This window comes from Dryobates pubescens, chromosome 17 (assembly GCF_014839835.1).
Source record: "Dryobates pubescens isolate bDryPub1 chromosome 17, bDryPub1.pri, whole genome shotgun sequence".
Lineage (NCBI taxonomy): Eukaryota > Metazoa > Chordata > Aves > Piciformes > Picidae > Dryobates > Dryobates pubescens.
The window spans coordinates 9,831,802-9,856,910 of record NC_071628.1 but is presented as its reverse complement, the minus strand read 5'-3'; the positions used below and the strand labels follow the sequence as shown (position 1 = coordinate 9,856,910).

General features: G+C 57.1%; 1 protein-coding gene across 5 annotated transcripts in view; it reads left to right on the top strand.

The window, feature by feature from the left end:
- TLE3 (TLE family member 3, transcriptional corepressor) overlaps positions 1–25,109 on the top strand; it is a 41,240-nt gene that overhangs the window by 14,828 nt on the left and 1,303 nt on the right. Inside the window, exons 5-18 of one of the 5 annotated variants that reach the window (XM_054168802.1) lie at positions 1,512–1,574; positions 2,230–2,304; positions 12,093–12,294; positions 13,735–13,751; positions 17,296–17,415; positions 17,917–17,967; positions 18,153–18,308; positions 18,437–18,569; positions 19,376–19,572; positions 20,519–20,595; positions 21,061–21,310; positions 22,428–22,675; positions 22,995–23,142; positions 24,407–24,557. In XM_054168802.1, the coding sequence (XP_054024777.1) occupies positions 1,512–1,574; positions 2,230–2,304; positions 12,093–12,294; positions 13,735–13,751; positions 17,296–17,415; positions 17,917–17,967; positions 18,153–18,308; positions 18,437–18,569; positions 19,376–19,572; positions 20,519–20,595; positions 21,061–21,310; positions 22,428–22,675; positions 22,995–23,142; positions 24,407–24,557 (1,888 nt within the window). Of the gene's footprint in view, positions 1–1,511; positions 1,575–2,229; positions 2,335–12,089; positions 12,295–13,734; positions 13,752–17,295; positions 17,416–17,916; positions 17,968–18,152; positions 18,309–18,436; positions 18,570–19,375; positions 19,573–20,518; positions 20,596–21,060; positions 21,311–22,427; positions 22,676–22,994; positions 23,143–24,406; positions 24,558–25,109 lie in introns of all 5 variants that reach the window. The other 4 variants (XM_054168801.1, XM_054168800.1, XM_054168803.1 and 1 more) reach the window with 4 other exon arrangements.

Genomic DNA, 25,109 nt, shown 5'->3' with positions numbered 1-25,109 from the left:
TCTTGTGGAGTCTCTCTACCTGCACTGGGGCTGGGATCCAACATCAGAGCTGCTGCAGGGCTGCTTTGGGCTGAGCAGCGAGGATCCTTGGGCTGGGGTTGGGGATTCCTTGAGCAGTGAATCCTTGGGGTTGAGTGGATGGATGCTGAGAGGAACATAAGGAAGGCTCTGAGTGGGAAACCATCTGCTGGCCATCAGGGGAGGAGGCACCTAGCTGATGGAGAAGCTGGAGCAGGACCTGGTTAATCGCTTGTGTTATTGATAAGGAGCCGCTGGGGCTGGCGGAAGGAATTTGCTGGGTGTTTGATTCCCTGCCAGGGCTCAGCTCTGGCCATTGTTGTGGCTCTGAATCCTCATGGCTGTGTTTGAGTTGGACCAAAGAGATGTTTTCACAGCTGTCCAGGCTGGGAGCAGCTGAACTTAACTCCTGGGATCCCAGCGGCTCCACTTGTGCCGTCTGGGGGTCGGGGTGTGGGGTAGGATGGAACCTCCTGGTACCAGGCTGTTGGCTCATCCCATGCCAGGAGGTTTGCTCTTTGCATGGCTCAGGCAAGCTCCTGGTATCAACACAGGCTGTGGGTGAAGGGATGGAGAGAAGAAGGACTTGGGGGTGCAGAGCTGGAGATGAGTTGTCACTGAGTGCTCCCAGCCATGTCCTGGGCTGATCCCCAGCAGTGTGGGCAGCAGAGGGAGGGAGGAAGGGAATTCTACCCCTCTGCTGAGACCCCACCTGCAGGGCTGGGGCCAGCTCTGGAGTCCTCAGCACACAGGGACCTGTTGGAGCAGGGCCAGAGGAGGCCACAGCAATGCTGGGAGGGCTGGAAGCCCTCTGCTGTGAGGCCAGGCTGAGAGAGTTGGGGCTGTTCAGCCTGGAGAAGAGAAGGCTCCAGGGAGAGCACCTGGTGACACTTCAGTGGCGGGGAAGAGACTTCTCATCAGGGAGTTTGGTGACAAGATGAGCAGTGATGGCTTTAAAAGAGGGAGATTCAGGTTAGAAGACACTTGTGACCCTGAGGGTGGTGAGACCCTCAGGTTGCTCAGAGGTGGGACATGTCCCATCCTTGGAACCACTGCGGGTCGGGTTTGGGGCTCCGAGCAACCTGCTCCGGTTGCAGCTGTCCCAGCTGACTGCAGGGGGTTGGAGTGGATGAGCTTGCAAGGTCCCTTCCCACCCAAAGCACTTTGGGGTTCCATGTGCTGGGGTTGTCACTGGAGGAAGCTGCTCTTCCCAGCTCATGGAGATGCTGTGGAAACCACAGCTTGCCGTTGGTGGTTTGTGGCTGAGCTGCTGGGGCTTGCTGGGGGTGGCTGCCACATGAAGACACTAAACTGGTCTGACATGATCCAGCCTCTGTCAGGGAGCAGCAGCAGCTGATGGGATAGGGATGGAGGTGGGGGGGATGGATGGATGGATGGGGATATGGTGCTGCTGCTGCTGGGAAGCCCCCTGCAGACCCTGGGAGGTTGCTGGGTGCTGACTGTTGCTTTTTCTTCTTCCTCTTTTCTTTCAGACAGAAATTGCTAAAAGACTGAATACCATTTTAGCCCAGATCATGCCTTTTCTGTCACAAGAGGTAAGGATGGAAGATGCTGCTTCTCCTGGGGGGCTCCCAGAGGTTCCCTGCTCCTGCCAAGCCAACCTTTGGGGGATGTGAGGTTGCTTTGGGATGCCCTATGATAGATGAGGCTCAGATCTCATGAGTGTGTTTTGCAACACCCTTGGAGTGGGGAGAACTGGACCCCACAAGGGTTTTGGCCATGGTTGGGTGAGGCTTTGAGCAACCTGCTCTAGCAGCAAATGCTGGGGAGCTGTTCAAGGCTGGGTTGGACAGGGCCTTGAGCAACCTGGTCCAGTGGAAGCTGACCCTGCCCATGGCAGATGGACTGGAACTAGATGATCTTTAAGGTCCTTTCCAACCCAAACCATTCTATGGTTCTATATCTCTGCTGACTGCAGGGGGAGTGGATTGGATGACCTCTCAAGGTTCCTTCCCACCCAAACCAGTCTGGGATGCTATAAGGGGCTGTGCTGGAAGCTGGGGAGCAAAAAGGGCTGCTGGAGCTCCAAGGAGCAGGGAGATGCAGCTGGGTTTGTAGTCCCGAGGGCAAAAGATAGATCACAACTAAGGGACCACCAGCTCTGGAGGGGGGTGAGGAGGGGGAGTTAGGGCTCAGCTTGATATCCCCATGCCCACCTCTGAGCTGCCTGTTGCCCCTCTGTCCCCACAGCACCAACAGCAAGTGGCACAAGCTGTTGAGCGTGCCAAGCAAGTGACAATGACGGAGTTGAATGCTATCATCGGGGTACGTGGACTTCCCAATCTGCCTCTCACCGTGTGTATACCCCTTTTATTCCTATCATTTACCATGACCAGAGACAATCTTGGGCTCAGGAGGGGTTGAGGGGATGGCTCACAACTCCCTCCCCCACACCAAAAGCCCACCAGAACCACCCTCACCGCCCAAATACTTCCCCCTACGCCAGCAGTGAAGGAGGCGATGGGTGGCAGCCCCCCCAGCAGCTTCCCCCAGTTAAATTGGTTGGTGGCCCCCTCCCTGGAGGTGTTCAAGGCCAGGCTGGATGAGGCTTTGAGCACCCCTGCTCTAGTGGAAGGTGTTCCTGCCCGTGGCAAGGCAGGGGTGGGGGGAGGTTGGAATTAGATGATCTTCAGGTTCCCTTCCAGCCCAACCCATTCAATGAATGTGCAGATCTCGTGCTCTCTGTCTGCAAACCTCTGCTCTCCATCACACTGAGGAGTGGTTGGGGGAGGGAGAGGAGGGGAGGGGAGGGGTGATCCACATGCCCACCAGCTCCCCACCTTCCCCCACCCCCCAACCAGAGCCCCCTGAGCCCAGGCATGTCTCTGTGTGTGCTGTTGATGTGAAATGTGCTGTAGACTTGCCAGAGTTGTTGTTCCATGCATTGACTTTACCCACTCCTGTCTTACTGGGTTCTTCCTCTTCCTCTTTCACAGGTCTTGGGAGGGTAGGGGGGGGTTTGGTTGTTAAGGTTGCACCATTTCTTTTGGGGGTTTTCTTTTATTTTGGGGTGGGGGGGGAAGGATTTCTTTGTGTTTTTTGACTTGCTGTACTGACCTCACTCCTGCAACATCCCTCCTCTGTGGTGAGGCTGCCTCAGCCCTGGGCTATCAGCATCCCCGAACAGTGTCCTGAAGGAGGTGGCCCTGGAGCTCCTCTGGGGTTTGGTGTTTCCCATGCTGATGTTTGGGGTGGTTTTTTTAGTGGGTTTTGAGTAACTCTTTGCACTTCTTCCTCAAGGATCTTTGTGATTCTCTGCTCTTCACTTGCTTTTAGCTTCCCTCTCCTGGTTGTAGGGGTGGCACTAAGTGGAAGTGGAGGGGCTGAGGAAATCCACGGAGCCAGCTGCATCCCCTCATAGAATCACAGAACTGTTGGGGTTGGAAAAGACCTCTTAAGATCATTGAGCCCAACCCTCAGGCCTCCTGGTGGGATTTGTGTGGTGGTGGCTTTAGAGGAGGAGTCATAGAACTGTTGAGGCTGGAAGAGACCTCTTGAGATCATCAAGTCCAGCCTCTCACCTAGAGCTCACCACCTCACCACACACCTCAGCACCACAGCCATGTGGCTTTTAAACATCTCCAGGGATGCTGACTCTACCACCTCCCTGGGCATCCTGTCTCAGGTCTTGACAATGCACTTGGGGAAGAAATTGCTCCTCCTGTGCAGCCTCAGGCTCTCCTGGGGTAACTTGAAGCAGTTTCCTCTTGTGCCATTGCTTGTTCCTGGGGAGAAGAGACCAACCCCCACCTGGCTCCAAGCCCATTTGAGGGAGCTGTAGAGACCAGTGAGGAGTCTCTCCTCAAATGCAGCCATGGGTCTGTCCTAGGGGTGGCAGGTAGTGAAGTGTCTGCAGCTCTGCTGCCTGCAGCTCAAATGCAGCCATGGGAGCATGTCTTGGTGGGTCTGTCCTGGGGGTAGTGAAGTGTCTCCCAGCTCTGCTGCCTGCAGCTGAAATGCAGCCATGGGAGCATGTCTTGGTGGGTCTGTCCTGGGGGTGGTGAAGTGTCTGCAGCTCTGCTGCCTGCACCTCAAATGCAGCCATGGGAGCATGTCTTGGTGGGTCTGTCCTGGGGGTAGTGAAGTGTCTCCCAGCTCTGCTGCCTGCAGCTGAAATGCAGCCATGGGAGCATGTCTTGGTGGGTCTGTCCTGGGGGTAGTGAAGTGTCTGCAGCTCTGCTGCCTGCAGCTGAAATGCAGCCATGGGAGCATGTCTTGGTGGGTCTGTCCTGGGGGTAGTGAAGTGTCTCCCAGCTCTGCTGCCTGCCCCTCAGCCCTTCCCAGCAGCCTCGGGAGGCAGACTTTGTGGCGGAGCCCAACGAGGTGCTTGGCTTTGATGAGCAGCTTGAAGTGGCAGGCAGGAGCAGCTGGAGGCAGATATTGGAATTCAATTAAGGTAACGAGCAGGGCCCATGACCCCCATTTTCAAGGTAATTGCTTCCTGGGCTCAGAGTGAGCCCGGTCCCATCATCAAGCAGCCAGGCGTTTAATCGCTCTGCCTGCCGAGCTTCCAGGAGATGGGAGCTGAGCTGGGGGAGCTCTGGGGTGGGGTTGGCAGCAGGGAGCAGCTTGGCACGGCGTCAAGGGATGGGCCCAAGAGGGTGGCAAGTGGGGCCCTGGGCTCTGCTGGGAGATGAGGATGGGTAGAGCTTGCCTCTGGGATGCGCTGATGCCTTTGAGGTGCTGTGCCGAGGATGCTGAGCTGGGCGGTGGGGCCGTGCCCTTGGGTGCCTGGTGCGCCCCCAAGACGTGAAACCATGGGGGATTTGGGGTGGGTTTTTTGTTCCATCAAGGCAGGACTTCTCCTGTTTGTGTTTGGGGGTTGCTCAGGTAGGGCTGATCAGCTCCTATCTTCTGCAAGCCCATCAGACAGCATGAGCTGGGGGAGCTCTGGGGTGGGGTTGGCAGCAGGGGAGCATTTTGGCATCGCATCCAAGGATGGACCCAGAGTGGCAGGAGGGTGGCAAGCCCTGCTCTTTGATGGGTGGAGCTTGTCTCTGGGATGTGTTGATGTCCTTGGGATGCACTGATGCCTTTGAGATGCTCTGCTGAGGATGCTGAGCTGGTGTGGGCAGTGGGGCCATGCTCTTGGGTGCCTGGTGCACCCCCAAGACACAAACCCAAGAGAGATTTGGGGGTCTTTTTCAGGTTCCATCAGGCAGGACTTCTCCTGTTTGTGTTTGGGGGTTACTCAGCTAGGGCTGATCATGCTATCTGGTGGGCTTCCAGGAGGGCAGGGGATAGGAGCTGAGCTGGGGGAACCCTGGGGTGGGGCTGGCAGCAGGGGAGCATTTTGGCATCGCATCCAAGGATGGACCCAGAGTGGCAGGAGGGTGGCAAGTGATGCCCTGCTCTTCAGTGGGTGGAGCTTGTCTTTGGGATGCACTGATGCCTTTGAGATGCTCTGCTGAGGATTCTGAGCTGGTGTGGGCAGTGGGTCCATGCCCTTGGGTGCCTGGTGCACCCCCAAGACACAAAACCAAGGGAGATTTGGGGTTGGTTTGTTCCACCAGGCAAACTTCTCCTGTTTGGGGGTTTGCTCACGTAGGGCTGATGGTTTTGCTTCCTCTCAAGTGGACTCAACCAGCACTCTGAGACCCCTACCTGTCCCACAGTGACAAGCCACCAACAGGGGTGTTCTGAGTGGCTTTGCTGTCCCCTGCCATCCCTCCCAAGCCAGGCAAGGCCACTGTTTGTCCACCACACCGTGCCTCCACGTGCAGGTGCTGCCAACCCAACCCAACCCATGGCCCCTAAGCCCCACACTGATTCTTTAAACCCTTCCATGGGGTTGGGTTTTTTTTTGGGGTGGTTTTTCTGGGTGGGTTTTTTTTGTTGTTGGTTCCTTGCCTCTTTTTGAGGTCAAGAAGTGTTAATTTTATGCATCTAGGTCATTGTCTCCTCAGGCTTGTGTGAAATTGAGCCCTTGATTTGGTCAGAGCTCTGGAAATGATTAGACTACTTTACTAAATTTAACGCCAGTGGTGAACTTAAGTGGTGAACCATTAAATCTGTGAACAAAGGCATGAAGCATGATGGACATAATCCAATTAAAACCACTCTGCATACCAGATATCTCCTTGCCAGCCTTCCCCCCACTCCCTTGGAACCTCCTTCGTATCCTCCTTCATCTCCTCTCCCTCCCCATCCGTATTTGCCTGGCACGTAACGGAGGCATCCCCAGAGGAAAACATCTCCCATGTCTGCTCAGAGAGCATGGAAGGGCCTGGTTGGAAGAGATCCTTAAGATCATTAAGACCTTTAGGTCATTAAGGTCTTTCCAGTGAGGGTGGTGAGGCACTGGGACACAGAATCACCGAGGTTGGAAGATACGTCAGAGATCATTGAGTCCAACCTGTCACCCAACACCTCGTGACTGCTAAACCATGGCACCAAGGGCCACATCCACTCCCCTCTTGAACACCTCCAGGGATGGGGAGACTCCACCACCTTCCTGGGCAGCACATCCCAATGGCTAACAACTCTCTCTGTGAAGAAGAGGGAGAGGAGAGGGAGATGCCTCCTCCCTGGGAGTGTTCAAGGCCAGGTTGGATGAAGCCTTAAGCAACCTGGGGCCTGGGGGTTGGGACTGGATGGTCTTTCAAGTCCCTTCCAACCCAAACCATTCTATGAATCTGTGATTTATTGAGTTCAGCCATAACCTAACAGCTCCCTGTACACAAGTCACAGACCTTCTCCCTAAGCTCCTCACCAAACATCTTTTAAACACCTCCAGGGATAGTGACTCCACCACCTGCCTGGGCAGCCTGGGCTCTTGCCCAGTGACCCTTTTGGTGAAGAAATGTTTCCTACTATCTATCCTAAACCTCCCCTGGTGCAGCTTGAGGCCATCTCCAACCAGGCATGGAGGCTGGGTGATGCTGATGGCCCCACTGCACCTTGGAATCATAGAATGATGGAGATTGAGTCCAACCCCCCTGCCAAAGCAGGGCAGCCACAGCAGCCTGCCCAGCATCACAAGGGCCAGGGGGGGTTGGAGGCTCTCCAGAGGAGACTCCACAACCTCTCTGGGCAGCCTGCTCCAGGGCTCCAGCACCCTCACACCAAACAAGCTTCTCCTGCTGTTCAGGTGGAACCTCCTGAATGCCAGTTTGTGCCCATTGCCCCTTGTCCTGTCACTGGGCACCACTGACAAGACCCCAGCCCCATCCTCTTCCCCCTCACCCTTTAGCTCTTGCTGAGCACTGAGCAGATCCCCTCTGGGGCTGCTCTTCTCCAGGCTCAACAGCCCCAGGGCTCTCAGCCTTTCCCCCTCACAGAGATGCTCCTGGCCCCTCAGCACCTTCCCAGCCTCTGCTGGACTCTCTCCAGTAGCACCTTGTTTTTTTTCTCTTGACCTGGGGAGCTCAGAACTGGACCCAATCCCCAACCCCCCTGACTGAACAGACACCAGCAGTACCCCAAGGCTGCAGCTGCTCTGCTCCAGCAGGACCATCCAGCTCCGGGCTGATGTTTTGGGCTGTGCAGGGAACTCGGTCCAGTTTGGGGTCCTGCCAGCACAAGAGAAGCCCCAGTGCAGCATCCTGAGCAGCTCTGAGCTTGTCCTTCAGCTCAGGCATGCTGGGGAGATGGTGGGAGAGCCTCTGATCCTGGTAGACCAGTCCAAGTCTTCCCAAGGACCACCAACCTGCTTCAACTCGAGCACCCCATCTTGTCCCTGCCATCAGCTGAGGTTGGGGGGGTGGGGGGGATTGCAGGGGTGGATTTTTTGAGTGGTGCAGGTGGCCATAGAGGTCCTGCAGCCTCTTCTCCCCCAACATGATGTTTGTTTCTTTTTGAATCCCCCCTTTTTGGGGGTAGGGCTCAAGGGTTGTGGGGGGGGAGGTGGGTTTGCCAGCGGAGAAGATACCAAGCCAGCAGCATCGCTGCGTCCACGGAGTCCCAGCTGGATTTTTATCCCCTTCCATGGAGCTTCCAGGATGTGATTCCTGAGCTCTGTGCAGGATGGGTGAGCATCAACCCCCCGACACACACACCCCTCCTTGGATTGCTGCAGCTGGGAAGGATGGTGGAGATGTCTACAGGGAGCCAAGAGTGGAGCCTGGGAACCTTCCAGCGCTGTTGCCCACAGCGGCGATGTGCGATGGGACCGTCGGCTTGTCATCTCCTTCTCCTGGCAATGTCCTGACTGGGACATGGGGCTCCTCTCAGCAGTGTCTGGATAGAGTTCTGCAGCCCTGAGGTTGGATCTTCACTACCCCATGGAGCTGTGGGCAGCTGGGCAAGGAGGGGTGAGGCTTCAGCTCAGAGTTACGCGGCGAGGAGACGTTCCGAACGGATTCTGCTCCTGGGTTCCTGCCTGCCAAAGAGGAGACAACCACCTGGAAACCTTGCCACAGTGGAATGTTGTGTCTGGATGTTGCTTTCCAAGCCCTGCCCTGGAGCTGAGGGGGGTGCTGCAGGGGCAGGGGATCAGCCCCTGTGGGACCAGCCCCCTTGGGTGGATGTATTTACTGGCAGCTTCGAAGGAAAGAGGAAGCCAACAATTTTCTGCTCCGGTGGGGACCTTTCCTGTCTCCTGCAGCTGCTTGTGGTGGAGCTATGTTGTCTTCTGGGGTCATGGCCAAGGCTGTGACCTCCCCCATTAACATCAGCAGGCTGGAGTGTTGCTGCCTGGACCAGGGGTGCCTGTGAGACCACGTCCTCCTTTGGAGGCTGCTGCTGCTGCGGGTTCGTCGCCTCGGGGAGGAGCATTTCGGTGGAGATGTTTCTGCCCACCACGGAAGTTGGAGCTTATTGAGGGTAAAATGTTGGATCTTGGCCTATTCCAGCCCTGTGGAGATGGGCACTGCTGGAAAGCTTGCAGGAAAAGGAGTGCACCACGCTTGGGAAGAGCCGTCAGGGGATGTTCTCCAGGGAGCTGTGGTGGTGGTCAGTCCTCCTCCTCGCTTAAATGGGTGGAAGTCTCGTGAGGTTGGGGCCTGTGAGGAGCCTCCTGGATTTCTGCAAGAGCCAAGGCTTCATTCCTGCTGCTTTGCTGTTGGAGGGATTGAGTTTTGTGGGGGTTTTGTTTTGATGCCTGGGGAGGAAGCAGAGGCCACGCTCAGCGTTCTGGAGGGATGCATCAGCACCATGCTGGCACCGCCTGGCAGAGCCCTTTGCCGCTTGGGAGCAGCCCCTGGCTCTTGAGGCCACCTCATGGACCTTGGGACCACTCCATGGGGCTGAGAACTGCCCTCCTGGAGCTCTCAGCAAGCTCTCCTTCTCCTGCTGCCTTACGTCTCATGATTTGAAGACATCTCCTCCGCAGCTGGAGGTGCTGAGGATGCTTCCTTCCCTCTGCCCTGTGGATGGGACAATCCAGCAGAAACCAAGGAGCTCTTCCTTCTGAGGACAGGGTGATTTCTGCACTGCAGAAGCTCTAATTGTCTTCTCCAGGTGGCTTCTGCCAGTGCTGCCCAGAAGAGCCTGCAGCTCCACACCATGGAGCCTTGCATCTGCAGCTCCTGCCTCCCAGCCCTGAGCTTGGTGGGGGTGGAATTTCCCTCTTCCCCTGAACCCAAAGCTGGGTTTGGGACACCAACCCAAGAGGCTGCTGGGTCCTGCTGTGCTTGGCAGCATGTGGCAGCAAGGCATCCCTTCCTGTCACCCCCTAAAAATAGGTCCTGGAAGTGGGGGGGAACTTGGGCTTCACCTGAAGAAGTGACCTGAGTGTGGGGGTGTCCCCAGAAGCTGCCTCCTGGCTCCTGCAGCTGGCTTCTGGGGGTTATTTGTAGGGTGCTAGGGGGGTGCAGAGTGCACCAAGGGCTGTGTAGGGTGTCAGGGGTGCTTGCAAGGTGGCAGAGGGGTGCAGGATGCACCAGAGGGGATGTGAAGGCTGCAAGGGATGTGTAGGGTGCCAGGGGTGTTTGCAAGGTGGCAGAGGGGTGCAGGATGCACCAGAGGGGATGTGAAGGCTGCAAGGGATGTGTAGGGTGCCAGGGGTGCTTGCAAGGTGGCAGAGGGGTGCAGGATGCACCAGAGGGGATGTGAAGGCTGCAAGGGATGTGTAGGGTGCCAGGGGTGCTTGCAAGGTGGCAGAGGGGTGCAGGATGCACCAGAGGGGATGTGAAGGCTGCAAGGGATGTGTAGGGTGCCCCAAGGGTTGTTCTCAAGGTGCCCTCAGCCTTGCTGGAGCTGTGGGTCTGCCTGCAGAGCCTTGCAGCAGAGCTGATGGCTGCACCATGGGGCATGTGGAGGTCTGGTGGCACATGGTGGGCACTGGTCTCGCTGGGAGGTGGGGAGAAAACTCTTTAGTGCTGCTTGATGGGGTTGAGATGTGCCCTGTGTGAAGCTGAAGGCAGGACCCCTCTGTTGGGCCCCATTTATTATCTCCTGCTTTCCCGGTGTGTTTTGGGAGCTGTGGAGCAGCAACTGGTGCTGCCTGGTTGGGCTGTGCTGGGCTGTCCACCCCCTCACCTCTCTTGGGGGTGAGCTGGGGTCTCCCCAAGTGCTGTGCCTTGGGGATATCCAGGTGGTTCTCCTTGCAGAGCTGGGGGAGATGTGCTGGGTAGTTCTTTGGGAGTGCTGGAAGTTTTGGATCCCTCATACTGGCAGGTGGCACTGGTGCCCTGGTGGCCTAGCAGCAGCTCTGCCCCTCTGAACCTGGCAGGAAAGGACCCTTGGTGGCTTTGGGGATGCATGGATGGCATGGGGATGCAGGGGTGTGGGTTGGTGGTGGTGTCCCATCACCATGCCACAGGAGCCTGGCTGGTGGTCATCTTTCTGGTGACCACTTGTGCCGTGTTGGTGGCATCAGGGTGGAGGAAGACCTGGTCCAAGCTGAGCTGGAGGTGGTGTGGGGAGCTCTGCTGCAGCTCAGATGTCCCCCTCCAGCACAAATCCCTGCTGGAGGAGGCCAGTTGGCCAAGAGCAGCTAATTGGGTGCTGCTGGAGGTGGCTGTGGGTGCAGGTAGGAGGATTGGGAAGGTGAGCACCAATCTCTGAGACCCTTCTGGCTGCATTGTTGGTGTCCTTGGCACGAAGGAGCCTCAGGAACAGTGGGCTGGGGCTCTTGGAAGTGCCACCACCCAGGACAGACCAAAAGGAACTGGGAATTCAGCTTCTTTGCCAGTTTGTGTCTGAAATGGAAACACAGGGAGGTGTTTGGGCTTTCCTTTCTCCACCCCCAAGCTGTAGTTCAGCTTTTCCAGTCTCAAAACAAGCTGGCAGTGCCCTGGGAGGGCTGTAGCTCCCACTTCCCCAAAGCCACGGAGAGCTGGAGACCAGCCATGGGTCCCTGCACCCTCCTACCCAGCCTGCAGCCACCCATGTGGGGGCTGGGGGCTGTTGGTGGTGATGCCCAGCACCCATGGCTCCTCCCCTGGAGATGTTCAAGGCCAGGTTGGATGAGGCTTCTGAGCAAGCTGGTCTGGTGGAAGGTGTCCCTGCCCGTGGCAGGGGGGTTGGAGCTGGATGATCTCTAAGGTTCTTGCAAGCCCAAACCATTCTGTGACTCTGATGCTGGAGGGGACAGGGTGACAGGATGGGAGTGAGGTGGGGTGGCTTTCTTCTCCCCATGGAGCTCCTCAGAGCTGGTCTGGGGCAAAGAAGTCAAGTTTTCCCTAACTGAGGTGGCCTGAGGAGGTCCTGGATGCTCTGTGGTCTTGTGCAGCAGCTGGTGCTCCAGCCCAGAGCCGCTTTGCAGTGTCCTGGGTGGGTTTCCTTCTGGGTGTGTTTTTGACTTACTCTCTCCTGAAAAGCCAAGTCTGCAGTGATGATGTTGAATTGCTTTGGGTGAAGGATAACCTCAAAAGCCTCCAATGATGCTGTTGACCTGTTCAGAATGGCCTTCTGCTCTGGTGGGGGGCTCTGTGTGTGCCATGCCCGCCCTCGTGCCACCAGGCCAGGGTGGGCATCATCTGATGGGTGCATGGAGCACCTTCTAGCCCTCCTGCTGATGGGGCTTCTGCTAATGGGGCTTCTCCTTCCAGGCAGCAGAGCAGGGCATCTCCTTGCTGGTGGTGGCACTAGCTGTGTGACCCTTGCTGTCACTGCTCTTGATGACTTGCTGTGCGCTCCTTCTTGGCTTATTGGTCCTTTTATTGCAGCAGCAGCAGCTCCAGGCCCAGCACCTCTCCCATGCTGCTCATGGGCCCCCAGTCCAGCTGCCACCACATCCCTCTGGTCTCCAGCCACCAGGCATCCCACCAGTCACTGGCAGCAGCTCAGGGCTGCTGGCTCTGGGAGCCCTGGGGAGCCAGGCACACCTCGCTGTCAAGGACGAGAAGAACCATCACGACCTGGACCACAGAGGTGAGAGAGAGAGGTTGGGTTGGTGGTGCCTCCAGGGACTACTCATTGCTGGAAGCCCTGATGCTAGAAATGCCCTGGCCCAGTTGTTTTTACTGCTCCCACCCCCCCATCCTTTGGGAGAGTGCTTGGGTTGGTGCTTTTAGGCTCGCAGCTTTCCCGTGTATGATGCTCAAGCTCCTAAATCCATCCTCGGTGGCCAGGGCAGATGATGTCACTGTTGCAGGATAGTCACAGAATCAGTTTGGTTGATCACTGAGTCCAACCATTGGCTTCCCCAGTGAGAGCTTCCAAAGCTTTCCCTGCTTTGCTTGTTCCCTGAGGAGCCTGGGAGAAGCTCAGGAGGATGGAGGTGGGGAAGCTCTGGGAGGTGGCAGGAGGAAGCTTGCCTTCAGACTGCTCCTTCCTGTGCTCATTTAGGGCAGGGAGTGAAAATTGCCCCAGGAAAGGAGGTGGCCAGATTGCCCTTGGGTGAATTGTTTGTGTGCCCCTTGAGCTCTCAGAGGGGTTTGAGTACTCACAGGCTTTGCTTCAGCCATGTCTTCATGGCAAAGCATCCTTCCATCCTTCTCTGGAAGGCAGCTGGATCATCCAGCTGTGAGCCAAGCTTGACATGACCCCCTGGGTGATTTTTGGAATCATTTTGGTTGGAAGAGGCCTTTAAGGTCATTGGGGGTCCAACCATTAACCCAGCACTGCCAGGTCACCACATATCCATGGCTCTGAAACCCCTCCTTGCCTTGGGCAGCGTGGGCCAAGCCTTGACACCCCTCAGTGGGGGAGAAACTGTTCTAAACCTCCCCTTAGGGCATGAGTTGGTTGCAGACTCACTGGTTTTGGTGTTGGTTGTTGTTCATGAGCCCATGAAGATCTTTCCCCTCAACACACCCCATTTCCAGGGCACTTTTCCAACAGCTCCATGAAGCTCTTGGGGCTCTTCAGGTAGTTTTTGGGGTGGTTTTCCCTTCCCCATGAAAACCAGTGAGGGGGGAAAAAGAAAACCTTGGTGGCAATTAATCCAATTACCTTCATTTTCCTGTGTGTTGGAAGACCCTGGGGGTAAAAGGAGGCTGCTGTGGGGGCAATGTGATGGCTAAAGCCACATCCTGCTGATGAGGCCTTGGAAAGGAGCACTTGGGATCTTCTCATTGGGTACAAGGGCCTCAGGATGAGGCCATCCAGGGCAGTTCCATCTTTCCTCTGCTTCACCTAATTGTGTTGACACACAGAACTGGGCAGGAGAAGACAGGAGATGGCAGGATGGAGATGGGGGTTGTGCAGCAAAGCCAAAGGGGTTGTGGGTTAAAGCAGGAGCTCTTGCTTAGGAGGAGCTTCTAGGTTTGTCTGTCTGCTCTAGGCCTGACTCTAACTTGTTGTATTTTTCTGCCTTCTCTTTGTTTTGGCTGTGACCTCACCTCTGGTGCTGCTGGCTGCCTCTCCCAGAGCGAGACTCCAGTGCAGTAAGTCCTATTAACCTCCCCCTTTTGCACTGCTGGCTTCATGGGTTTTGGTTCCTCTCTTGTCTCTCTTTAAAACCAAGGGCTCCTGGATCTGAGCTCCAGGGATGCCTTTTGCCGCAGGTCTCGTTTAATCCTTGACTTGTTTGGGTTGGAAAAGACCTTCAAGATCAAGTCCAACCCACTCTCTTAACTCTGCCAAGGCTGGTGCTAAACCCTGGCCCTCAGCACCACATCTCTGTGGTCTTTGAAAGCCCTCCAGGGATGGGGATCCAACCACCTCCTTGGGGAGCCTGTTCCAGGCTTTGAGAACCTTTCCAGTGAAGAAAAAGCAATAGAAATGCAGCAATCAAGGGGGGAAAACAGCAGCAGCAGCAAAACAACCTGCACCTTGGCTGGGGCAAGGAGATTGGGTTCAAACCTGTCTGATAGCCCCAGACCTTGGAGCATTGGTTCTGAGTGACTGAGCCTCATGAAGGAGCAGAGTCAGGTCCACCCAGCTCCTAACCTCATTGGTGATTAGCAAAGCTATTTCATTCCTGATCACTCCTCTGTTCTCTTGGGTCATCTAATCTGGGGGGATGGGGTTGGAGGGAGGGGGGAGGGGTTGCTTCTTAACGCTGCATTAAGTGAGAGCTGGAAGGTCAAGCAATTAACCAACCAGCTAAATAACTCTGGTGGAGGGCAACCATCACCTCCCACCACGGGCTGGGTCTTGGTTTTGGCTGCCTGAACATGGATGGAGAGGGCTGTGGATAGTATTTTGGGGGGGGTTGGAGGAGAAGGGGTTAGGAGACCCAGTGTGGCTGCTTTGTATCTGTGGTCCTGCCACCGTGGGCTGGGTCTTGGTTTTGGCTGCCTGAGCATGGATGGAGAGGGCTGTGGATAGTATTTTGGGGGGGTTGGAGGAGAAGGGGTTAGGAGACCCAGTGTGGCTGCTTTGTATCTGTGGTCCTGCCACCGTGGGCTGGGTCTTGGTTTTGGCTGCCTGAGCATGGATGGAGAGGGCTGTGGATAGTATTTTGGGGGGGGTTGGAGGAGAAGGGGTTAGGAGACCCAGTGTGGCTGCTTTGTATCTGTGGTCCTGCCACCGTGGGCTGGGTCTTGGTTTTGGCTGGCTGAGCATGGATGGAGAGGGCTGTGGATAATATTTTGGGGGTGGGGAGGAGAAGGGGTTAGGAGACCCAGTGTGGCTGCTTTGTATCTGTGGTCCTGCCACCGTGGGCTGGGTCTTGGTTTTGGCTGGCTGAGCATGGATGGAGAAGGCTATTCTGGGAAGGGGAAAAGAAAAAAAAGGAGGTGGTAGAAGCTTCATGGGGGGGCTCAGCTCACACAATGCTGCTGTCTGAGGACAAACTGGCAGGACAAAGCTTGGCTGATCCATGGGGATGGCAGGAAATTGCTGCAGAGCTGAGCCCACAAATGGCCCTTTTGAGAGCTGGGGTGGGGGGGAGGATGGGGAAGGAAAAATGCTATTTAATGAGGGGGGGGTGGGGTGGTGGTGGTGTGTAGAGAGAGGAGAATTGGGCATCATTAACCTGCCTCTTCAGCAAGGGAGGGGAGGGGGGTGGGGGTCGGAGATGGGAAGGCTCCTGATGGATGAACTAAAGCCCAGGGGTGTTCCCTGGGGGTGGTTTTAATGCTGTAGGATAATCAGGGTTAGTCATTCATTATTTTTTTTTTCCTTTTCCATGCCTTTTTGTATTTTTTTTTTCCTTCCCCCTTCTTTTGCCTGGGTAATAAAAAAAAAAACCCCAGAAAAGCCCCAGCCTCATCATGTTGAGTTGCTTGGCTGTGGGCCAGCCGGCGGGGTGGGGATGGATCGATGCCTCTAAATGCTTGACATGATTCTTGGGTAGCTGCGAGGGGTTTTCAGCTTCACTGGCTGAGAAGAAAGACCCCGGTGTTAGCCAAAGCTGCTTATTTGGGGAGAGAGGAGAAACATGAACTGCTTTAGTTCTCCCTTTCAGCCGGGGGAGAAGAAAAGCCGGGGGAAGAAGGGGAGCTGAAGGGGAAGGGTTTGGGCTTAGCCGAAGGGGTGGGAGGGCCTGGCTGTGTGGGATGGGACTTGGAGAATCCCAGCCTGCTGGGGGTTGGAAGGGAGGGACCTCTGGGAATTACTCAGTCCAAAACCTCCCCTTGCTACAGCAGGGGCACCCACAGCAGCTTGCCCAGCATCACAGTGGCCAGGCGGGGGTTGGAAGCTCTCCAGAGAAAGGAGACTCCACGACCTCTCTGGGCAGCCTGCTCCAGGGATCCAGCACCCTCACACCAAAGAACTTTCTCCTCCTCTTCAGATGGAGCCTCCTGGGTTCCAGTTTGTGCTCACTGCCACTTGTTCTGTCCCTGGGCACCACTGACAAGAGTCTGGCCCCAGCCTCTTGCCTTCCACCCTTCAGCTCTTGCTGAGCCTTGAGCAGCAGATCCCCTCTGGGGCTGCTCTTCTCCAGGCTCAACAGCCCCAGGGCTCTCAGCCTTTCTTCTTCTCACAGAGATGCTCCAGGCCCTTCAGCATCTTTGTAGCCTCCACTGGACTCTCTCCAGTAGTTCCTTGTCTGTCTGGAACTAGGGAGCCCAGAACTGGATCCAGTCCTCCAGCTGTGGCCTCATTAGGGGAGAGTAGAGGGGGAGGAGAACTTCCCTTGACCTGCTGGCCACACTCTTCATACACCCCAGGAGACCATTTGCCCTCTTGGCCACAAGGGCAGATTACTGGCTCATGGTGACTGTTGTTCACCAGCACTTCCAGGATGCTGCCCAGCAGCTCAACTCCTCACCTGTGCTGGTGCTGGGGGTTGTTCTTCCCCAGGTGCAGGACCCTACACTTGGCCTTGGTGACCTTCATGAGGTTCCTTGGGGAACTTCATGAGGATGATGGAGGTGGGGCTGGTTTACAGGATCACAGCTTTTTCCCTCTCTGCTTCACCAGTACCCACTGTGGTAGATCCCAGAAGCCACTGTCATCAAGCACAACTTCTTCCCAGGGTTTACCTCTTCAACCAACACCCTGCCCCTCCCTTTTCTCTTCTGTGGATGAGGCACCCACAGGTAGCTTTGCTGGCATGGAGAAGACCCAACAGCATCCCTGTATCTCCAAGCAATGCTCAGTTCAGGCTGGATGTGGGTCTGAGCAGCCTGATCAAGTGTGAGGTGTCCCTGCCCGTGGCAGGGGGGTTGGAACTGGATGATCCTTGAGGTCCCTTCCAACCCTAACAATTCTATGACCATCATTCAGCCCAGCCTGAATCCTGGCACAACATGGAATCATAGAATGGATTGGGTTGGAAGGCACCTTAAAGATCATCTCTCTTCCAAGCCCCTACCCTGGGCAGGGACATCTCCTCCTAGACCAGGCTGCTCAGGCCCCCATCCATCCTGGCTTGGAACACCATGGTGGGAGTCTCGCTCCCCCACTGGGGTTATGCAGTCTCTGGGACAGGGCTGGATCGGGAGCATGTTGCTGGCTGGAGGGTGGGTTGTGACATCATCTCAGCTGATGCTCCTGAAGGTCCTGTTGCCAACTTGAAAGCCTCTTTTGTCGTTGCAGAACAACTCGGTTTCGCCCTCGGAGAGCCTGAGGGCCAGCGAGAAGCACCGGAGCTCCACAGACTACAGCATTGACTCCAAGAAGAGGAAAGCAGAGGAGAAGGACAGCATGAGCCGATATGTGAGGGACAAGTGTGGTTGGGGCTGTCCAGCCTGGGGAAGAGAAGGCTCTGGGAAGACCTTCTGGTGGCCTCTCAGTGCTTGAAGTGGCCAATCGGAAAGCTGGGGACAGGCTCATGAGCAGGGCCTGTAGTGACAGGACAAGGGGGGATGGTTTGAACTGAAAGAGGGAGATGCACACTGCAGAGAAGGGACAAATGTTTGACCCTGAGGGTGGTGAGAGCCTGGCCCAGGCTGCCAAGAGAGGTGGGAGATGCTCCATTCCTGGACCCACTGTGGGGGGGCCCTGAGCAACCTGCTCTAGTTCCAGCTGTCCCTGCTGACTGCAGGGGGTTGGACAAGATGACCTTTAGTGGTCTCTTCCCACCCAAACCATTCCATGATTCTAATGGTTTCCAAAGGTGCTTTGGGTGACCTGTGTCCTGCTGGGGCTGGGATTCAGGGGACTCTTTCTCACCCCAGGGTTTGGCAGCTTTCTGATGTGACTCGCTTTGTGTTGCAGGACAGTGATGGTGACAAGAGTGATGACCTGGTGGTTGATGTCTCCAACGAGGTGAGCCATGGTGGGGGGGAGGGTTGGAGGGTTCTGCTCCTCCCCTCAGAACCTGGTGAGGTTTTGAGGTTTGGGGGTGATGCCTTAGAGCCATCCCCCCACCAACCCAACTCCACCCTGCAAAAGAGCCCTGGTGAGAACCTTCCCTCCTTCTGGTGGTGCCAACGCTTTCTCCTGTCCCACAGGACCCTGCCACCCCCCGGGTCAGCCCAGCCCACTCCCCACCAGAGAATGGCATAGACAAAGCCCGTGGGCTGAAGAAGGGGGATGCACCCAACAGCCCAGCCTCGGTGGCCTCCTCCAGCAGCACTCCCTCCTCCAAGACTAAGGACCTGGGACACGTACGTCCTTCCCTTTCCTTGGGGCGGGGGCTCCCCAGCCGTGGCTGCTCGCTGGGTCTGGGAGGCTGCTGATCAGACCCCAGTGGTGGAACCTCATCCTTTGTGGTGTCTCTCTCCTCTCCATGCAGAATGACAAGTCCTCAACCCCCGGGCTCAAGTCCAACACTCCGACGCCGAGGAACGATGCTCCCACCCCTGGGACCAGCAGCACCCCGGGGCTGCGGCCGATGCCCGGCAAGCCAACGGGCATGGACCCTCTGGGTGGGTAACTGTCCCCTGCTGCTGCACCCAGTGTGGCTTCAGCCTGTGTTTGCCTTTGGGGGGCACAGGAGCTTTGAGAGAAGTCTCCAGGTTTATTGGGGGCTTAATCCAGATCGGGACTGGCTTGTCAGTAGTTTAGGTGGTCCCTGTGCCAGGGATGGGGTGAGGATGGAGGTTCAGCCATTTCAGCTGGCTTGGATCAGCAATGGTGGGGCCAGCAGGACCAGGGCAGTGATTGTCCCCCTTGACTAGGGGTGGGGAGTGAAGCCTCAAATCCCTGGGTTCAGTTTTGGGTCCCTTCACTACAAAAAGGACATATTAGGAGCTGGAGCAGAGCCAGAGAAGATGGCGAAGGGTTGGGAGAGGAGGTCTGGTGAGAAGGGAGCTGGGGTTGTTCAGCCCAGAGGAGAAGAGGCTGAAGAGAGACCTTCTGGCTCACTACAGCTCACTGAGAGGAGGTTAGAGCCAGGTGGGGTCTCTTGGTCTCTTCTCCCAAGGAGCAAGTGACAGGGCAAGAGGAAATGGCCTCAAATTGCCCCAGGAGAGCTCAGGTTGGACATGAGGAACAATTTCTTCATGGAAGGGGTTGTCAAGGCCTGGCCCAGCCTGCCTGGGGCAGTGGTGGGAGTCCCCATCCCTGGAGGATGCCGAAGCTGTGCAGCTGAGGTTTAGTGGTGACCTGGCAGCGCTGGGCTAGCACTTGGGCTCTGAAAGGTCTTTCCCGTTCGAAAACGATTCTCTTGCTCGGCGGCGGGAGGGCTGGTGGGCTCCGTCCCCCCCTGACCGTCTCCCCACCCCTCCTACAGCCTCAGCCCTACGGACACCCATCTCCCTCACTGGTTCCTACGCAGCTCCCTTCGCCATGATGGGCCACCACGAGATGAATGGGTCCCTCACCAGCCCCGGGGCCTACGCCGGGCTCCACAACATCCCCCCGCAGATGAGCGCCGCTGCCGCCGCCGCCGCCGCCTATGGCCGGTCGCCAATGGTGAGCTTTGGAGCTGTACGTAGCACTTTTAGCTCCTTCTTGGCGTGCCCGGTGGGGTGGAGGGCCTGGGGAGGGGGTGGGTGGTGGTAGGGGCCTGGGGGCAGGGTTGGGGGGGAGGTCCCCTTGGTGCCAGCTGTGAAACGGAGGCTCTTCAGCGGTTGGGGGTTTGGGTTGGCTGCTGCCAAAGGGTGCTGGGAATCACAGAAGCAGCCAGGTTGGAAGAGACCTCCCCAGAGCAGATTGCCCAGGGAGGTGGTTGGGGCCCCCATCCTTGGAGATACTCAAGGTGAGGCTCTACAGGACTCTGGGCAACCTGATCTAGTCAAGGATGCCCCTGCTGACTGCAAGGGGGGGTTGGACTAGATGACCTTAGGAGGTCCCTTCCAACCCAGACCATTCTATGATTCTATAAGATGATTAAGTCCAACCAGTCAACACCCACAGGGTGATGGCCATGTGCCACCCTTTTCCATGCTCCAAGCTCCCTCTGTTTTCCCTTTGCCCCAGGAGCGTGGGGACACCACAGGGAAGGTGAGCATGGTCCTACCTATCCCTGTGTCCACTCTTGCCTAATTGCTCCCTTCACACCCCTTTTACTTTGGCCAGGGAATAAATAATGAGGAGTTTTGGAGCAGGGAGGGAGAAGCTCTTGACTGTGAGGAGAGTGGAACCCTGGCCCAGGTTGCCCAGGGAGGTGGGAGATGCCCCATCCCCCTGGAATGATTCCAGGTCAGGTCATTTGGGGCTCTGAGCAACCTGCCCTGGCTGCAGATGTCCCTGCTGACTTGCACAGGGGGGCAGACTGAATGACCTTTAAAGGTCCCTTCCCACCCAAACCAGTCTTAGACCCTATGAAGAGGGCGTCACTGTGTCTCCCCACGAGGCTGGCAGATGGGGAAGATGTTTGCTCGTGTGTCCAGCACACGTCCAACCTCACCCACACCCACGTGTCTCTTGGCAGGTTGGTTTTGACCCACATCCACCCATGAGAGCCCCTGGCCTGCCCTCCAGCCTGGCCTCCATCCCTGGAGGGAAACCGTAAGCTCCTCTTGGTCTTTATTTTGGTGTGGTGGGTGGTGATGAACTTGGGGCTTCACCAGGGGGGGTTGGGTCCCCCCAAGCTCTCAAAGAGCAGCGATGGCCTCCTGACCCGGCAGTGGGGTCACAACAGCAGCCAGCCTCCCCTTCTGCTGGAGGAGCCCCAGAGCTCTGTGTGTGTGTCTGACCAGGCTGTTGGGCTCGTTGGCAGAGCCTATTCCTTCCTGTCCTGGCCTCCTTCCCTGGAGGGAAACCATAAGCTCCTCCTGGTCTCTTTTTGGCGTGCTGGGTGGTGATGAACTTGGGGCTTCACCAGGGGGGGTTGGGTCCCCCCAAGCTCTCAAAGAGCAGCGATGGCCTCCTGACCCGGCAGTGGGGTCACAACAGCAGCCAGCCTCCCCTTCTGCTGGAGGAGCCCCAGAGCTGTGTGTGTGTGGCTGACCAGGCTGTTGGGCTCGTTGGCAGGGCCTACTCCTTCCACGTGAGCGCGGACGGGCAGATGCAGCCGGTGCCCTTCCCCCACGACGCCCTGGCCGGCCCCGGCATCCCGCGGCACGCCCGGCAGATCAACACCCTGAGCCACGGGGAGGTGGTCTGTGCTGTCACCATCAGCAACCCCACCAGGCACGTCTACACCGGGGGCAAGGGCTGCGTGAAGATCTGGGACATCAGCCAGCCGGGCAGCAAGAGCCCCATCTCCCAGCTGGACTGCCTGGTAAGGGCGCCGTGAAGGAGCTGCAGCATCCCTCGCGGGCGTGCGAGTCATGGTGGTCCCCCAAGCGCCTCTCCCTCCTGGCATTCCTCCCCCGCCGTGCTAACCTGCTAGGAACCTCATGAAGTTGCACAGGGGGTAATTGTAGGTCCTGGCCCTGGGGAGGAATAATGCCCTACAGGTGAGAAGGTGACCTGCTGGGAATCTGTTAGGGGTGGAAGGGACCTCAAGGGTCATCTAGTTCCAGCCCCCCTGCCATGGGCAGGGACACCTCACACTACAGCAGGCTGCTCAGAGCCACATCCAGCCTGGCCTTCAAAACCTCCAGGGATGAGGCTTCTACCACCTCCCTGGGAAGCAGCTCTAAGGGGAAGGACCTGGGAGTGCTGGTGGACAGCAAGGGCACTGTGAGCCAGCGGTGTGGCCTCGGGGCCAAGAAGGCCAATGGTGTCCTAAGTGCCCAAAGAAGAGTGTGGCCAGCAGGTCGAGGGAGGTTCTCCCTCCCCACTACTGGGCTCTGGTGAGGCCACACCTGGAGGCCTAGGTCCAGTTCTGGGCTTCCCAGCTCAGGAGAGACAGGGAACTACTGGGGACAAAGATGCTGGGGGGCCTGGAGCATCTCTGTGAGGAGAGGAAAGGCTGAGAGCCCTGGGGCTGTTGAGCCTGGAGAAGAGCAGCCCCAGAGGGGATCTGCTCAGTGCTCAGCAAGAGCTAAAGGATGGGAGGCAGGAGGATGGAGCCAGACTCTTGTCAGTGGTGCCCAGGGACAGGACAAGGGGCAGTGAGCACAAACTGGAGCCCAGGAGGTTCCATCTGAAGAGGAGGAGAAATTTCTTCGGTGTGAGAGTGCTGGAGCCCTGGAGCAGGCTGCCCAAAGAGGTTGTGGAGTCTTCTTTTGTGGAGAGCTTCCAAACCCATGGGGCCATTGTGATGCTGGGCAGCAAGCTGCCCAGAGAAGTTGTGGAGTCATCTTTTGTGGAGAGCTTCCAACCCCCCCTGGCTACTGTGATGCTGGGCAAGCTGCTGTAGCAAGGGGGGTTGGACTGGATGATCTCCCTTCCACCTCCACCATGCTGTGCATCATTCTTTGCCCCCCTAATGACACCTCTTTCCCCTCCAGAACAGGGACAACTACATCCGCTCCTGCAAACTCCTCCCTGACGGCCGCACGCTGATCGTGGGAGGAGAAGCCAGCACCCTCACCATCTGGGACCTGGCTTCCCCCACCCCTCGCATCAAAGCCGAGCTGACCTCCTCTGCCCCCGCTTGCTACGCCCTGGCCATCAGCCCCGACGCCAAAGTCTGCTTCTCCTGCTGCAGCGACGGCAACATCGCCGTCTGGGACCTGCACAACCAGACGCTCGTCAGGTGAGCAGCCTCCAGCCGTGCCAGGGAGGTTGGGGGCTCCAAGTCTTTGTCTTCTCCGTTGGCTGGGTCTTTCTGGCCATGTTTTGGTATGTTTTGGGTTGGTTTATTTCTGAGCCCCTTGGGGATGGTGACAGGAGCCCTATCTCGTGATGCTTCCTTTATAACTGAGTGCGGCCAGGCTGGTGAACCTCAGCACAGGACGCTCCGTGAGTGGGTTTCCCATGGGGTGGGCAAGCTTCAGAGGTGTTTCTTGAGCTCCAGCTCTTTTGAGGTGTGTGTTTCCCCCTTGAAGATTTGCCTTGTTTTGGGTTGTTTGAAGGCAATTCCAAGGCCACACAGACGGCGCCAGCTGCATAGACATCTCCCACGACGGTACGAAGTTGTGGACGGGGGGTCTGGACAACACGGTGCGTTCCTGGGACCTGCGGGAAGGCAGACAGCTCCAGCAGCATGATTTCACCTCCCAGGTAAGCAAGAGCTGACCTTGGAGGAAGGGAACATTCTGGTTTTGTAGCTCCTGGTTTTGTAGTTCCTCATGGAGACTCCCCCCACAGCTTTATCCCTCCAGCTCAGCTGCTTGTTTGTGCATGGCCGTGGTCGTGCCTTCCACGTGGGATGGGTCCTGCAGATCCTCCCAGAGCCCTCGTCTAGAACCTGGGGCACTGTGTCCTCTTGGCAAGTGCAGAAGTCTTTGTGGGGCTGGAGCTGTCCTGGTGTTCCTGTGGCTTCTCTGAAAACATGGATATGCCTGCAGTGGCTCCAGGGATGGGGCATCCCCCACCTCTCTGGGCAACCCGGGCCAGGGTCTCACCACCCTCAGGGTCAAACATTTCTCCCTTCTCTCCAGTGCGAATCTTCCTCTTTGAGTTCAAACCATCACCCCTTGTCCTGTCACAACAGGCCCTGCTCAAAAGATTATCCCCATGGAGCTGAGCATTTAGAAGCTGGGCCACTGTAGTTTCCAGCCCACAAGTACCCTGTGGCTTAGAGCTTACTCAGTCTCACTGCTTTCTGCACTGATCTTCCTCTTCTGGAGGATGCCAGGAAGGTGCTTTCTGTCCACAGACAGAAGAACTGTCTCTGGAAGTGGCTGCATTCCATGTGGGGTGCCCTGGGCAGAGCAGGACTTCTGAGGAAAAGCTAGTGAAGGGTCCAGAGCATGAATCTTGTGAGGAGCAGCTGAAGGACCTGGGGTTGTTCAGCCTGGAGGGAAGGAGGAGGCTAAGGAGAGATGTTCTGGCTCTCTACAGCTCCCTGAAAGGAGTTTGGAGCCAGGTGGGAGTTGGTCTCTTCTCCAAGGAACATAAGACAAGAGGAAATGGCCTAAAGTTGCCCCAGGTTTAGGTTGGACAGGAGGAGCAATTTCTTCCCCTTAAGGGCTGTCAAGGCCTGGCTTGAAAAGCTGCCCAGGGCAGTGGTGGAGTCCCCATCCCTGGAGGGGCTTCAAAGCCATGGAGATGTGGTGCTGAGGGGAGGGCTTTAGCAGTGACCTGACAGTGCTGGGGTAATGTCCTGGACTTGATGTTCTTAAAGGTCTCTTCCAACTAAAATCAGCAAGAAGTCACCTCCACTTTGGCTCATGCCCATGTTATTGGGATCTCTCTCTGATGGAGAATGGTTTGTGGTCACAGAGGTGGTGGCTTCTCCAGGCACAGCCTGGCCAGGGGGCTGCAGGCACAGCTGGTGTGGGGACAAACTCCATCGCTGACCGTGTCTGTGTCCCCACCACAGATCTTCTCCTTGGGCTACTGCCCGACGGGCGAGTGGCTGGCGGTGGGCATGGAGAGCAGCAACGTGGAAGTTCTGCACCACACCAAACCTGACAAGTACCAGCTGCACCTCCATGAGAGCTGTGTCCTCTCCCTCAAGTTCGCCTACTGCGGTAAGTGGCTCTGCTGGCCCTAAGTTCTGCTCCTGTCCTGACCGCCAAAGACCGTGGCAGGAAGGGACGATGCCTGGGGCATGGTGATAGGTTGGGTGTGGAGGTGAGGATTATCCCCCTAAAAGCATCCCATGGTGGTTGCAATTTGCCCTCTGGCACTGCAGGAGGTGAGCCAGTGCTGGCTGGTGGTGGGACATGTCCCACCAAGAGAGGACTTAAGGGGGACATCTCTGGAACATCTCCAGATTCCCCATTTTCTCCAAAATCTCCAGTTGCTGAGGGTGGCAACAGGCAGAAGCCTCTGGGGAACAGGGAAAGCCTGGCCCTGGGGTCCAAGCGGTGGCCTCAGTGCTATTGGCCCTGGGATCCGAGCGGTGGCCTCAGTGCTATTGGCCCTGGGATCCGAGCGGTGGCCTCAGTGCTATTGGCCCTGGGATCCGAGCGGTGGCCTCAGTGCTATTGGCCCTGGGGTCTGAGCGGTGGCCTCAGTGCTATTGGCCCTGGGGTCCGAGCGGTGGCCTCAGTGCTATTGGCCCTGGGGTCCGAGCGGTG